Source organism: Miniopterus schreibersii (genome assembly GCF_964146895.1).
Source record: "Miniopterus schreibersii genome assembly, chromosome: 2".
NCBI lineage: Eukaryota > Metazoa > Chordata > Mammalia > Chiroptera > Miniopteridae > Miniopterus > Miniopterus schreibersii.
The window spans coordinates 37006196-37020832 of NC_138102.1; the positions used below are offsets into that span (position 1 = coordinate 37006196).

Sequence of the window (14637 nt, forward strand, 5' to 3'; positions counted from 1 at the left end):
GAATTGAGTGTATCTATACATATGTATCCTCTCTCATATGACGTATCATACATAATATATTATATGAGATACTATTTAGAATAGTATCTTGTACATAATAAGTAGTTTGTAAATAATAATATTATTAGGCATAATTTGTATATTAAGGGCCAAAGATCTTAATTTACTAACATGAAATAGATGTTAGTAAATCTGTTCACTGTATTTTTGTTTTCATATCTACTCCCAGAGCTAAATAACCAAAAAATTATTTTATATTTCCCAAAAGTATTTGGATTTTGTCTTCATATCATTTCACACTATAAGTCTAAGTTCTGTTAAAATTTTCATTGCTGGCACTTTGATTAAGCCCTGAGGAGAGAATTTATAGATTTGTGGCTGTTCGTCTTAACTCACCAGGGGTAACATGTAAAGAAACACTGAACTGGAGGATCTACCAGGGGATGTTTTGGTCTATCTTCTGTCTTCTATGAATGACTTGTATCTAATTACAAATACCTATGAGATTTGAACTATTTGAATTGATAGTCTAAATTGATCAAAGGAACTGAAAAACTGTCAAAACCCTACCACATTTTGTGTTAAAGACAGATCTCTCAATGAAGAAAAAGAAGGCAGAAGGTATATCATTCACTGAAATCTCAAATCATCAGCACCACTTTCTATTTTGTTTGTGTTTACCTTTATAATCTCCTGCTTTGGGCCTAGCATAACAGCTAAGGAACCATAGGTTTGGTGAATCTTGGGGTTTGGAGGAGGTCTAGTTCTAGTCTTCCTCTCACAAATGAGGAATCTGAGATTCATTATATTTAAATGATATATAATTCACATGGCTATGATTCAATTACAATTTCAAGGGTGAAATCTTAAGATGATAAACTTGTCATTTCACAGTCATCAACAATTCTGAATTCTGAATTCTTGGGCAATGAAGAGAATTTCCAAGTTCTTTGGTAGCTGCTTGGCTCTTTGAAACTTGTTGAAAATAAAGAATATCATATCTGAAAGTTTATGTTTATTACTATTTTTCTGTGGTTTTCATGTGCAAGCAGACCTTCATTAAGAGCTGCTAAAGGATTTCCCTTCCCAGTCCAGCAACTATTACATTCAAGACTGCAAAACACAGACTCTGGGATTCCTGAAGCTATTGTCAGGTACTTTTAATTATATTTCTTTTGATTTAATTGAAGTTAAACTTGTTAGTTTCTTTACCAATTACACTCTGCTGTGAAGTGATATATTTTAGCTTCTGAATATTTTATACTTTCTACCCCTCAAAAAATCTCTTGGCTGGAAAAATATTTATGATACATGATCAAGTATTTATCAAAATAATTTACCCTAAAACTCCGAATTATTTCTTTATCTTGAGTTCCTTTCCATTCTTAGGCATAATCTTTCTGTATTAGAGGTGCTTAACTTGCCATAAAGTATAGGCAAAATTCCATTGTAACCAATACTACTCTATTATACTTCAAACTTGTTTTCTTAGGAAGGCACTTTGTAACAAAAATTCTGTAGAAAAAGACAAAATCATGGTTCAACAAGGCAGGACTTACACATAAAAGAAATAGATAACCCAGCTTTTCTATTAAGAATGAGCCAGTGAAAAGAGGTGTGTTGGACCTAATAATGGAAGGATGCAAACTGTCTCTTCTTTCTTCTATCCCATCATTAAAAAAAAATCTTCCCAGCTAAGAAACTTACTTGCTGCTCTTTGTTATATCTGTTTTGAATCTGAGTTGGCTTTCTTTAGAGGTAAACTGGCATTTTTGAGGTGGTGAGTAAACAGATGAAGAACTGTCAGTAGTTTACATTAGCCTCTCAGTGCCCACATGGCCTCTACTCCTTCCATCATTCTTTCCTGCCTTGCCACAATTCAGAGGGCACAGTAAGAGCCGTCATGGGATTTTATTTTTATTCCTCCATTCAAGTGCATTCACACTTATCTTTTTAGTGATGAAACCTGTAGCACTAGAATCGCTTATTCAGCTGAACACAGAAAGAAGTGTGAATCAGCCCTTCCCACCTACAGAATGCATTCTGGAACCTGCCATTTATGCCCTGACACCAGTTTTTCCAGTTTTTCTCATTAGCTTGGACCCCTTCTCCCACCCCCCTGCCCCCCAGCCTACTCCTACATCTCTTTTCATCTTTTGTCAGTACATTGGTATGTTGATTTTATCTAAAAAAAATAAAAATTAAATTAAACTAAGCTAGAAACAACACCCAAATTGCTCTTCTATGAAGGGTGGGCATGAGCAATAAAGTGTTTTTCTAGGCCACGTAAGAGTTTATGCTGACTCATCCTCATTCGAATCTCCAAACCAGGAGCACATGTTTGCAAGTGGGTTGGCTGGGGTTAGGATTACAGTCAGCCTGTGACTACAGAGTGGGAAATAGCCACCTGGCCCTCACTGAGAAACAGGACATCTGTGTCTTATTGGCACATGCATTAAACCAACAGAGGTAAATGTCCCTAAACAGTTATGTCCAGCCTTTGTGAACTCAGTGCCTAAGCCCTCTTCTTCCAGTACGGTTTGGCTCTTCCGCCAGCATCTGAACATTGTAAAGTGGGAACCAAGTGAGTTTGGGAGCACATATGGCCAAGGTGAAATGTTAACAAGAACCAATCAGACCTCAAATTTGATATCATGGAAAAAGGGGAGACTTCTCTAAGAGGAGAATTGTTTTTCTCCATAACAGATGGATAGGGTCTGAATGAACTGATTCAAAATTAACCAGTTTTGAAGCACCCGAGGGAGAGCTTTTGTAATTTCTCTGTGGCAGTTCACAAACCACTGGATACGTAATGCTGTACTAAAAGGAATTTAAGCCTGTCAGGTTAATTACACAATATTAGGTACGAAAACAAACAGTGCAACACAAAACATAGCTACATCATTATTTGCAGTAAATGTTAACTCTAAATAAGTGCAACCTGTCCATAAATGCTTGCTATAACTAATTAAAAAAATAAAATTTGATGGATAAACATGAAAAAAAAATTCTCACCGAGAATTTTTTTTTTAAATATCAGCACTCATTTAGAGTTTGGGATTTGTGAAAGAAAGCTTTAAAAGGAGCAAACCTGATTGGCTGTGGCTGTTGCTGCGAAGGGGACACTTGTTGCAGGAGTTGTTGCTGCAGAGACAGTGGCTGACGTAGCGCTGTGCATCATGGGTACTTTCAGGAGGGGAACCATGGGAGCAATGAACAGGAGGGTGTAGCATTATGGTAATAGAAGTGGTATTTTGGCATGGTGAATATCAGAGCAGCAAGCCATCATGGGTTAAACCAGCAGATGGCATGCAATCACAATGCAAAGCAAGGAAGCATGGGAGAGAAATAAAAAAGGGAAAATAGCTTATTACAAGTACAATTAAAGGAAGTTTTAAAACATAATCAGTGATTCCCAGAAAGGCCAAAGCAGATAACTTTGGTTGATGTATTTATAAACATTTTACTTCTAACAATAGATCATTCCTAATTTAGAATCTATAGTGTCTGTAATTATGGTTGCTTCTAAAAACATGAAATGTAATTTCCAGTTAAGTAAGGGTATATAATATTCATTGTTATTCATAATTCTAAGATATCAGAGCTTCAATATGTAGGCCTAATTTGGGATAGGATATTTTTAGAATTTACTGTGGTTAAGTTGAATTTTTTTTTTTTTTTTTTGCCAATTTGGGGCTGCTCGTTTGAACCGAAATTACTGGGGATTGTGGTTCATATGGGTCCATAAACTGTGAAGCACAAATCATGGCCGTGATGTAAATTCTAACACAGTTACTATGAAATAGCCAGACAAATGTTGCCAATGCTTACTTTTCTTTACACTAAATAGAACAAATTCGTATGTCTTAAAGACAAACTTTTGTACCAAGTCATTGGGGATGGCTATATTCTATTAAAGGTGAATATCTAGGGGAGTGCTAAGGTACAGGTGATCATCGCAAATAAATCTACACTTAAAATTAAAACGAATCATAAGCAAGGCAGGTCAGATATTTGTTTTCAAAATACATCCATTTATAAGTTTAAAAAGATAAATACTTCTGGGAAACTCTGATAATTCTAACACACAGCAAAGAGGAGATAAAGGCACACCACCATGAAACTTTAAAACACTGATGAAATCAGCCTGCCTCTCTGATAGGGTACACTTTTGTTGCTAAACCATATAAACTATAAAGAAAAACAAAATACAGATCATTTAAAAGCAGACTTGTGATTTTATGTTTTGCAGCAGTTGTTCTAGCACAGTGGTTGTTCTAGTCACATTAAAATGGTCGTTTTCTTAAATATACAAGTACATTTAACAGACCTATACATTAACTCTAGAGCCAAATAAGCCTTCAGATCTACCATTTCCTAAAACATTTCTACCATCTCTGAAAGAAATTTCAAGCAAGTGAAGTATCATACATAATATAAAAGACAAATAAAAAAAGGTTGGAACCTACCAATACTGGTAGCGGGTGTCATGCACAAAACTGACCCTGCATGTCATGCAATGGTAGGTGGAAAAAGTGAATAAAGGGAAAGAAACAGGTTAGCGGTTTAGAGTTAACATTCGAAGTGAGATTGAAGCACAACCAGAAATAAGTAGGGTTAGTTAACAGTGTTTTAGAGTCATTCACATTTTCAGTACTGACACAAATATATTTTAAGCCAATATTATTCAAAGCTCACTCCTCAGACTACTTTTCACACTTTCTATTCATATACATCAGCATGATTCTAATAAGAATGACAGGTGATAATGCTTCAGTGTTCTTCCTCAAAGTACTTTACAGATATTATCAAGTTAATCCTCCAAGGCAGAGAGTGGATATTTTACAGATGAAAAATCTGAGGCAGAGTAACTCCTCCAAGGTCACGCATAGTGTGAGTCAAGGGTAAGGCTAGAAATAGAATTCTATTCCTGAATTCAGGTCAGGTTTTGCATTCACTGAATTACGCTGACCTTATTGCATTATAGTTTGCTTGTTTGATTGTAAAATGTTTTGTGTCAATAACTAAATGATAATAAAAATGGTCAGTAATTAAGACCCTCCAAATCAAAGGCTTGTAGGTCAGGTGAATTTTAGATTACTGCCTGAAAGCCCTACAATGTAGGAAGACTGAGGTCCCTGGGGCAGAATACCCTGGGTGTATATGTGATCTATTTTCTGCTACCAGATTCATTATGATAAAGGAGTGGTGCCTAGCAATAAAATCTAAGCACTGTAGAGGCAAAATAGTGTAGAATTGGGGCTAAGTGAAGACCAGGGTTAGGGATTTTTTTGTCATAGCTTGCTATTAGGTGATCCCTGAGGGGGACCTTTCGCAAAATTCCTAGGAAATCTCAAGTTGCTGTCTAAGTGGGTAAGTGGGATGTGGGGAGGGAGGATTTTCGCCCTTGCTTGGGAATGATTGCCTTGCCTGTGGGTAGTCTTATTGATGTACTTGAATTAGAAAATTCTGACCATAAATACTAATGTATATTATGGATAACTGAAAAAAGAACTGTACTGAAAATAATTATCTCCTCCTGGTTCAGTTCCTTAGGGTGAAAATCAAAGTGATATAAGGATTTAGATAACTGAAGATTGGGTGTCATGTGGGTGCCAAAGAATTCGTTTTTAATGAATGTAGGGGTAGCCACTTAGGGTTTGAACTGTTAGATGAAGAATCTTGAGATGTGTAGGTGTTCACTCTCTCTGCTGAACTGTTCACACCTGAGGAAGACTTTTTGCCTGATCTACATCTTGATCAGGCTAACATTAACTAGACAGGAAAAGAGGCTATTTAACTGGGCTACTGCTGGATTCCTTAGCAAACATGCTAACATATCCAGCTTAAAACACACCCACACTAACACCTCAAAATCCTGTTCATGACACCGGATTTTCCCCAGCCCTATCTTTCTAATCTTCAGAGTCAAATTTCCTGAAAGTTACACATAAGTTTTCACTTCCTTGTTCTTATTTATTCTTCTATCTCTCCCATTTGGCTTTCATTTTTACCTCTCCCATCAAACTGCTAATGTCATCAAAGAATTTAATATTTCAGCAATTAGTAGGAGCTCTTTCATCTTCACCTAACTTCCTGAGTCTCAGTAACATTTAGCACTTAGCCACTCCCTCCATAGTAAACCACTTTTTTCTTTCATTTTCTGATCTCTCCCTCTCTCTCTCTCTCTCTCTCTCTCTCTCTCTCTTCTCTCTCTCTCTCTCTCTCACACACACACACACACACACACACACTCACTATATAAAATTTTTTACGGTTCAGTTCTGGTTCTTTTTTGCCTACCCTATACTTTCCCCTGGTCATTCAATCCACAATATCATTCAGTCCAGGATCTAAATCCTACCTACGAGCTCAAGGCTACCAGATTTATGTATCCTGCTCAGTTTTTCCCTTATGCTCAGGTCTTTTCACCTAATTGCTCACCAGGCCTTTCAACTTGGATGTCTGACAAGTGTCTCAAATTTCACATGTTCAAACATTGATCTTTCCCACAGAATGTTTCTCCACCTCAGGAAATGCTACATGGACATCACCATCTATGCAGTAACTCTCCTTAAAATGAAAATTATGCCTGACCCCACTTTCCCTTGTGAAATTTCCTGGTCCAACTTACGAATACGTCAAAGCAACCTTGCTTCTAAAATATATCTTGTATTTGTCCGTGTGTCCATCTCTACTGCTATTTCTCAAGTTGTGATCACTGTTACCTCTAGGCTCTCGGCTGTGCAATAACAGCCTAATTGGTCTTCCCACTTCCTTTCTTGTCTTCTGCTTAGTCCATTCTCCGCTCTGCTGGCAGAGTAAACCTTTCCAAATATAGGTCAGTTCACGTCTCTGCTGGAAATGATTCATTGCCTTTGCATTGCTTTTAGGATAAAGGCCACCTATGGCCCAGTCTCTGACTATCTCCCCAGCTCGTCTTATACCCCACTCCCCTTGGAATCACGAGCCAGACAGGTTAGTCTCTCATTTCTTTGAACTAAACACATCACACCTTTGTCCTACTTTTGGGATTCCAGCAACCTGTCCCTTCTGACTGGAATAATCTTCACCCTATTCTTTTCATCTTCCAGGTCTAAAGGTACATGTCACTTCTTTAGAAAACTGTTCAATTGTTCCTTTACCTACCTCCATATGCTGTTTAAATCAGTTTTCTATTTTAAATCTTACTGAACTCTTTACTTTTTCATTCAAAGTACTCCTAAAAATGATTAATTATATATTTAGATGAACACTTATTGAATATCCATCTGTCTTCTCTACCATACCCTCTGGGAGAGCAGGGCTTATTTATGTCTGTCTAGGTCTAAGGGACACATAGTAGATGGCCAACTGGTTGAATGAATGTTCTCAGCCATTAGTGAAAGTGTGTTGGGAGCAACCTGTCCCTAAAATTTACTTAAAGTACCCAGTTTGTGAATGACTTCATTTTAAAGTCAACCATGGCCGGATTCAAAGTCATCCCTATAAAAACTTCTTGTTATTCTTTTGTATTCCAGTAGGGAGGGGCTTTCTTAGAGCGCTTTCCTGTGTTGTGCCTGTGAATGTCACTGGGTTGCAAACCATCAGCTGCAGCTCCTGCAGCCATTCTGGGCTAGGTGGACATCTCACAGTGGCTTCAAGTTCAGGATACGGCTGAAATGCTCAGCCAAATTAATTTGATGAACCCCGGCCAAATTAATTTGATGAACCCCGGCCTCCACGTGGCCTAAAAGTGACATGAATATTGGAAACACGTAGCTTTTGCTATGTATGGTTGTCTTACTTAACGCCAGATTCTGGTCCCGATCTCGCTTTCAAGCGCCATCTCCGCCTCTTCATTCCACTCTGATCTCCCCCCCCCCCCCAGTCCCTTGTGTACTTTACACTAGAGCTACAGTGGACCGCTTGCTATTCCTCAATACACTCCTCCCAACCCATGCTGTTCCCCTCTACCAGGGATGCTCTTCCCTCACTTAGTAAAATCTTCCTTATAAAGTGCTAAGCAAAGTTCCCTTCTGTGGAAAGTCTTTCTCTCTCCGCGTCCTTTGTCAATCGGACACAGCACCTGCCCTTCTCTCCTTCGCTCTCAAGTCGCTTTGCTCATGTTCTAACGGAGCCCTTAATGCTTTCCCTAATATTTGGGTTTTGCTTCATTCTGAACAATTTTGTATTCCCATTACTGGCTCTGGAACCCAGAGCATATTATGTGGGTTCAAGGACTGCTTACCGAATTGAATGGGATACATAAATTTTGCCGTGGTTTTATATAGATATAGTTTCCACTAAACACTGACAAATCTTTCACGAAGATATATGATAACCTTACGTAACGTTATGGTTCTGATCACTAGGCAAATTTTGTGCTAGCACTTTTTTCCCTGTGCTACTTATTCCATATTTCCAACATAATGAAATAAATCAAGGAGAGAGTCAGTGGGTCTTCTTTGTTCTTATTGGCTGAAGCATTTCACTAAGGCAGTAATTCTTATCAACAAAGCCTCAAATGTTTTCTGCTTCAGTTGCACAAATATTTCAACTTTAGAATCTACGAGTCAGAATTATCTGGATAATTCCATTAATTGCATATTCCATTTTGCAGCATAGACACGGCCTCAGTTTTTCCATCTGCAAAATGCAAATAATTATGCCTGCCACTGGCAGAACTGTCTTGAAGAATAACATGAGAATGTCTCTAAGAACACTTACAGTATCTCCGAATAAACCTGTCAGAGAAATGCCAAGAACTATTATGCTGCTATTTTTGTAAGTGTGTGTGGTTTTTGCCACTTTCCTAACATAGCAAAGAAAAAGTATAACTGCTAGGTTAAAATAATCTTTATCAAAAAAGGAAAAAATAAAAAGAGGAAAACTCCCACCCACTGCAAATGTGCTAGGGCATCAACCAGGGTGATAATTTTATATTAGTGGTTTGGGAGAAGAATCCCATATTTTGCATAATATTTTATGTTAATATCTCCACAGCCTGAAGGCAGAATTTCTAAAATCCAAATTCCCATTGTGTCAATGGGAGAATTTAATAGCACATCAAAAGCTTCACTATGAATGACCTGTCAATAAAGGGTAATCTCCAGAACATAAAATGCTTTTTGTTTCATATTTATGACAATTGTTAAAGTATTTATTGAAAAATCAAATCAAAATCTGTCCATTTAAAAACAATGGGCCCACCATCTACTAAGTTACAAAAAAATTTTTGAACACCATTACTTAATTTGCAGTTTTAAAACAACAATGATTAACAATGAATGGTTATTATCATTATCATTTTAAAATTAGGCTGAAAATGTGATTTGTGAGAAAGAAAGCCTAAAATAAAAGCTAGAGCCAAAATAAACACTGAAACTTATGTTATGGATTTAAGTGTGGTAAAGACTATGCTAATTCCTTTTTAAAAAAATTATTTTCTCTTTCATCATTTAAGAGAAACGTGTGAAAACTTCTCAGAAGTTGAAATACCATTTCAGAGCATGAGACCCATGTTTGTTCACTATGATATTTATATCATGTTATAGATGGAAACACTTGTAATTCACAGAATTAAGTGGGCTAGTACCCATTTTTGGCTTCAAAAGTCCACTCAATTTAGGGTTGCTGGACACACTTGAACAGTTCTTAAAGAATCCAGCAGAGGGTGGAAGTGCACAACCATAGCAGCCAGTTCAGCCTATTGGTACTCAACACAATGCATTTCAACATTAATCAAGTCATTGCATAAGGGGATGATATTCGTTCTTGCTTTGTAAGTCTTCAAATGGTTTCCAGGTGAATCATTTTAAAACGAGGATTCTTTGAGTAATTTAGCAAATCAATCATTATTGGATTGAAGTGTTAAATATGAATTAAAACATATTTAAAACAACAATGATTACCAATGAATGATGATTATCATTATCATTTTAAAATTAGAAGCCTTCAGTCTTTTGCATGGCTTAGCTCTAGGATTTCATAGACATTCCCAGGAAATAGTAGTGGCATTATCACCCAGTCTTCAGAAATAGATTTGTCCTTTTATGTTTTTCCCCTCAGTATATTCTCCCCTAATTTTTTTCTCCTAAAATGTCTAGTGACTAGGTCTATAAAAAAAGACACTTGTAGAAATCACACAGGACCTCGAGGTAAGTTTACCTTCCAGTAAGTATTTTACAAACATGGTATACCAATGGATTACATGTACAAATACAGCTGTGCTATAACTGCACTGAAAGGGCACTAATCAAGGTTGTAACAGAACAAATGTAAAGCCCTAATAAGCACTGACTTAGAGACTGACTCTACAGGTCTACGAGCATTTTTAAAGAGCAGAGCGGAACTAAAATAAGAAAACTAAATACTAAGAACCATTTTACTTGTAATTTGTATTTTTACTATAATATATTGAACAGGTTAATAATTAATTTCCAAGTGTATATTTTATACAAAGAATACCATAGAAATATTTATCCAACTCCCTCCTATGTTAACTCTTGATATGCTATGAGATTTAAGGGAATGGATAATAAAGCTGAAAAGTCCAACCATGTGGATTAAGATCAGCAGATTCTTTTTGATAAAATTGTTATTCATCCATATTTACCTTTAAGTTACTATCATGTAATGAAAATTTTTACTTTGAAACTAAGAACACAATGGACAGTCTTCTCGCTAAGGCCTAAGTCACTCTCTGGTTCTTTTTTTTTTTTTACACTTGAGAAAATATTATGAGAATATTATTCCTGCTTCTGCTTCTAATATAGACTAAAGGTCAAAACCACAGTCAACTTATGGTGACTCCTTGCGCTTGTGTATGGTGTATGTAAGTCTGTGGCCACAGGAGTGGGGTAAGAAATGGAGGAGGGTTGGCATATATTGCACTTCTGTTTCTTCACTTTTGTTTGATGTTTTATACCAAGCTCTAAGGGAGGATTCTGTAGCCTCAACACATGGAGACCGAGGGAGTGTCATGTCGTGTAAATTGGATTGGTCATAGGAAAACTAGGCTCTAGGTCTTTTCTCATTAGTTGTGCCACTTTGGGAAGTCGCTTCACATTTGGGAGGGGGGAGCCTCAGTTTTCTCATCTGTAAAACAATCAACTGGATGGGAGGTCACTAAGAATCCTTTAAACTTCAAGATTCTGTGATTAATATATTCATCTTTTAACGGAATGACAGAGTTAATGCACCTTAGCATCTAATATTATCAGGCATTGGCTTAGGAACCAAGGATAGGAGCTCTCTATATTTGTAAAGTTGGTGGAAGTTGAGAAGAATGGTGAAGAGATAGAATGGATGTAAAAATATGAGTAGAGGATTGCTTTAATTTGAATAGCCTCATTTTTTTAGTGCTCTGAATAGGAATAGAAAAGAAAAGGTTAGTATTTACAGGAATTGCTTTTTTTAGGTCATTCAGGGTTAATGACAAATTTCAGTTGTCACACATGAAAGGTCTTATTTACATAAACAGTTTTACACAGCATGTGTAAATACAAGAAACCAAAAGCCTAACTGCTATTTACTTCTCACGGGCTTAATCTGCCACTTAACCGTATAAAATACTTGGTTTTAGAAGCCTAGCCGTCTTTAGCTATCATTCCAAGCAAAGTAAATATATCTAGATAGCTAGACAATGCTGAGTTTCAGGCTGTATTTACTGTACCTTTAAAAGCAAACTAGATGCCACCAAACAGCTTAAAGGAATGAGAAGGAAGCACATGACCGAGGGGCACACGGACACAGGCTTCGGAAGTGTCAGGGCACATACCTGTGGGGATGAACGCCGTGTGCTGCTGCAGCTGGGCGCTGGTCAGGGCCTGCTGGTAGTGCAACACGCTGGGGTTGAAGACCGTGCTGGCACCGTTGCTTTTTTCAAGTGCTTGTCTCTTTGGTAAAGGGTGAAGAGCACCGGGTGGGAAGGCCTAGGAGTGAAGAACCGGGGAAGACATGTATAACTCCAAGTAGACCGTCAGTGTCCACAGAGATCATCAGCTACAACGTTCTTTTAAACAAGGACAGCTAAGGAGATGCCTGTGCCATGCACCTTAATTTAAACAGCGGCAATGTCGAATGAGTGAGAATTCGTTATTGGGAGCGAAAGCATGATTTCTGTAACCCAGGACAGTAGCATCTCGACTAAGGAAGAGGAAAACTATCGAGCAACAACAACAAAACAGTGGCTTCGGCTTTTCAAATGAGTTAAACTACTCTAAGGAGGGAAAGAAGCATTTGTGTTATTATTAATACTTATTGTTTCCTTTAGCTAAATGACAATTTCTTGAATTTAAATATTAATAAGAATTACAATGAGCATTTTCTGAGCCAAGGAATTTAAATTTGCTTCACTCTTTTGGAAAAGGTTTTAAAATTTGTTAGGATTAATTTCTCTTACGTATTACATATGAAAATGAGATGGCTAAACACCTTATTGAATTTTTCATTAATTAACAATAATGATTTTTTGCAACCAATAATTTACAAGTAATACAAATCTCAGATGGTTCTCTGAAATGCTACATGCAAAGCGAAAGGTGAAAGGTCAAAGTACCAGGTCTACAGATGCTTCGAGAGGTCGCTTCATTGCTTTGGCAGTCGACTGAGTCTTTTAATAACAGGCAGCGAGCACATGATGGCAGTGGGCCAATGGGATTCAAGCGAATTAACATACAGGTAAACAGCAAGCAGAGGTGCATCATGGGAACGGCATTGCATTGTGGATAGGTGAGAAGGAAAAAAATATTCTGAATGCAATATACAACGTACAAAACACTAGGCATGCACAACAACAAAAATGTTCTCTAAAGAAATGAATATTACACCTTAAATTAGTATTGAAGCAAAAATGCATCTACTATACCTTAGTTAAAAGCATATAAGAGAGTAAAATATAGATGTTTGAAATTCAGGAAAGTTAATCAAAACAGCAGCTTGCATACACACCATAAGCATCTTTTATATTGCTTCAGAAAAAAAATGCAAAACTTTCAAGGGCCACAGGATTGAAGAACTTCTGATAAGTTAGTTTTCAAATATAGAGTAATCAATGTGCTAAGGCCCTAAGATCCAAGTCAAAGAAAGGTAATATCTTAAATTGTATAAAAGTAATGTTTAATGATGATTGAGGCCAACAAAATGAAGTGGTGAACTGAGACAAAAACATTCAGACAAAAAATATTCAAACACAAGATTATTTAGGCAAAACCGTTTGGGTTTGGGTCTTAATTTTTTGTCTGAATCATGTGGATACTTGTCTCAGTTCTTCTCTTCACTCTGCTAGCGTGGATTTGGCCATGTGGACTACGGTTCCAGATTTAACAAGTTTTGAATCTGAACAGTAAGCTTCTCAAATGTCTCACTTTTATTCCATCACACGGTTTCTAATGACTAACTTATCATCCATTCTCGGTTCTCCGCTGCATTTGAAATCAGACTTCAGTTTATCTCAAATAACTTACCGATTACACTAATAAAATACCCTTTAAGAGGTATTTAGTGTCCTCAGGTGTCAAAATAACTTATATTTAATAATTCTATTTGTCCTTTTAGCTACAATTAGCGACCAACCCAGTTAACGAGGTGTGGAACTCTTGGCTAGAACAAATACAATAGCTAAAAATAACAAACAGCTAAAAAAACAGCAAAGTACTGCTTGAAATAATAGAAGTAAAATAATATCTTTAACTTATAACCATACTTTTGGGCAGATAGTTTCATTTAAATGGCTGAAATAATAACAAATATTGATTGATTTAGACCACAATGAAAAATATTTTCTATTCCTTGATAATAGTAAAAAAAAAAATCTAAAAAATTTATGATGAAATTCTGTGAAAATAAATAAGTTTGAAAGAATAGCTCCAATGCAAATAAAAAAATGAAATACCCCTTTTTAATGTTTAGCACAATAGGTAAATCCCTAAGGTTTGCATAATAAATATAAACGTCATATTCTAAAGTTCTGAATTAGAACTATGGCATTTGAAGTAAAATGGAATAGCACTAAACCCTCAAAATGGGAAACAGTAAATGATATTTTCCTTGGAAAATAAATGGCTGTTTATCATCATTTGGTGATTCGGGCTTAAAAAGTATAGAAATGATAGGAAATTATTTCCTAGAAGAGCTATGGGGCGGGGAAAGGATGAGAAAAAGCGTGGGAAGGGCTACAGGTTAGAGGAGATTCAGACTGGCCAATGGGGAAAATGTTTCGGATGGAAGTCTTGATAGAGGCCATCAGATATTATGAAATCATTGTTCTAAAAGTAGAATTGTGAATATTTCTATAAACCAACAGTAAGAAAGCTTCTTTATACTGGATATTCTTTCCTCAAATGTAAGTTCTTCACTATGTAACTTCTATGACATCACTTTTATTTAAAACCTTTTATTCAGGTGTAGTTTTATATTGCTAGATAATGCCTTTTCTTTAGCTCAAATTAGTATGTGCTAACTACATAAGGTTACAGAGCCTGTTCTCATAGAGTGAACTGAGAACATTAACTGGATGGTTAAATTCAAAATCATTTTGACCTCAATTCTTCCCTTCACTGTTTCAGTCCTTGGGAGTTACAGAACACATCCACTGTTGGGTTGAACTTTTCTGACATGCCAACTAGAAGAGTGATTATGTCTCCAAAGTTTTGT

The 14637-nt window shown here is 36.6% G+C and overlaps 1 protein-coding gene across 6 annotated transcripts in view; it reads right to left on the reverse strand.

The window, feature by feature from the left end:
* Positions 1 to 14637, reverse strand: part of MBNL2 (muscleblind like splicing regulator 2) — a 147919-nt gene that overhangs the window by 21757 nt on the left and 111525 nt on the right. For 3 of the 6 annotated variants that reach the window (XM_081128328.1, XM_081128329.1, XM_081128331.1), the window contains one exon: positions 11762 to 11915. In XM_081128328.1, coding sequence (XP_080984454.1) covers positions 11762 to 11915 — 154 coding nt within the window. Of the gene's footprint in view, positions 1 to 3091; positions 3187 to 11761; positions 11916 to 12541; positions 12596 to 14637 lie in introns of all 6 variants that reach the window. The other 3 variants (XM_081128327.1, XM_081128330.1, XM_081128326.1) reach the window with 3 other exon arrangements.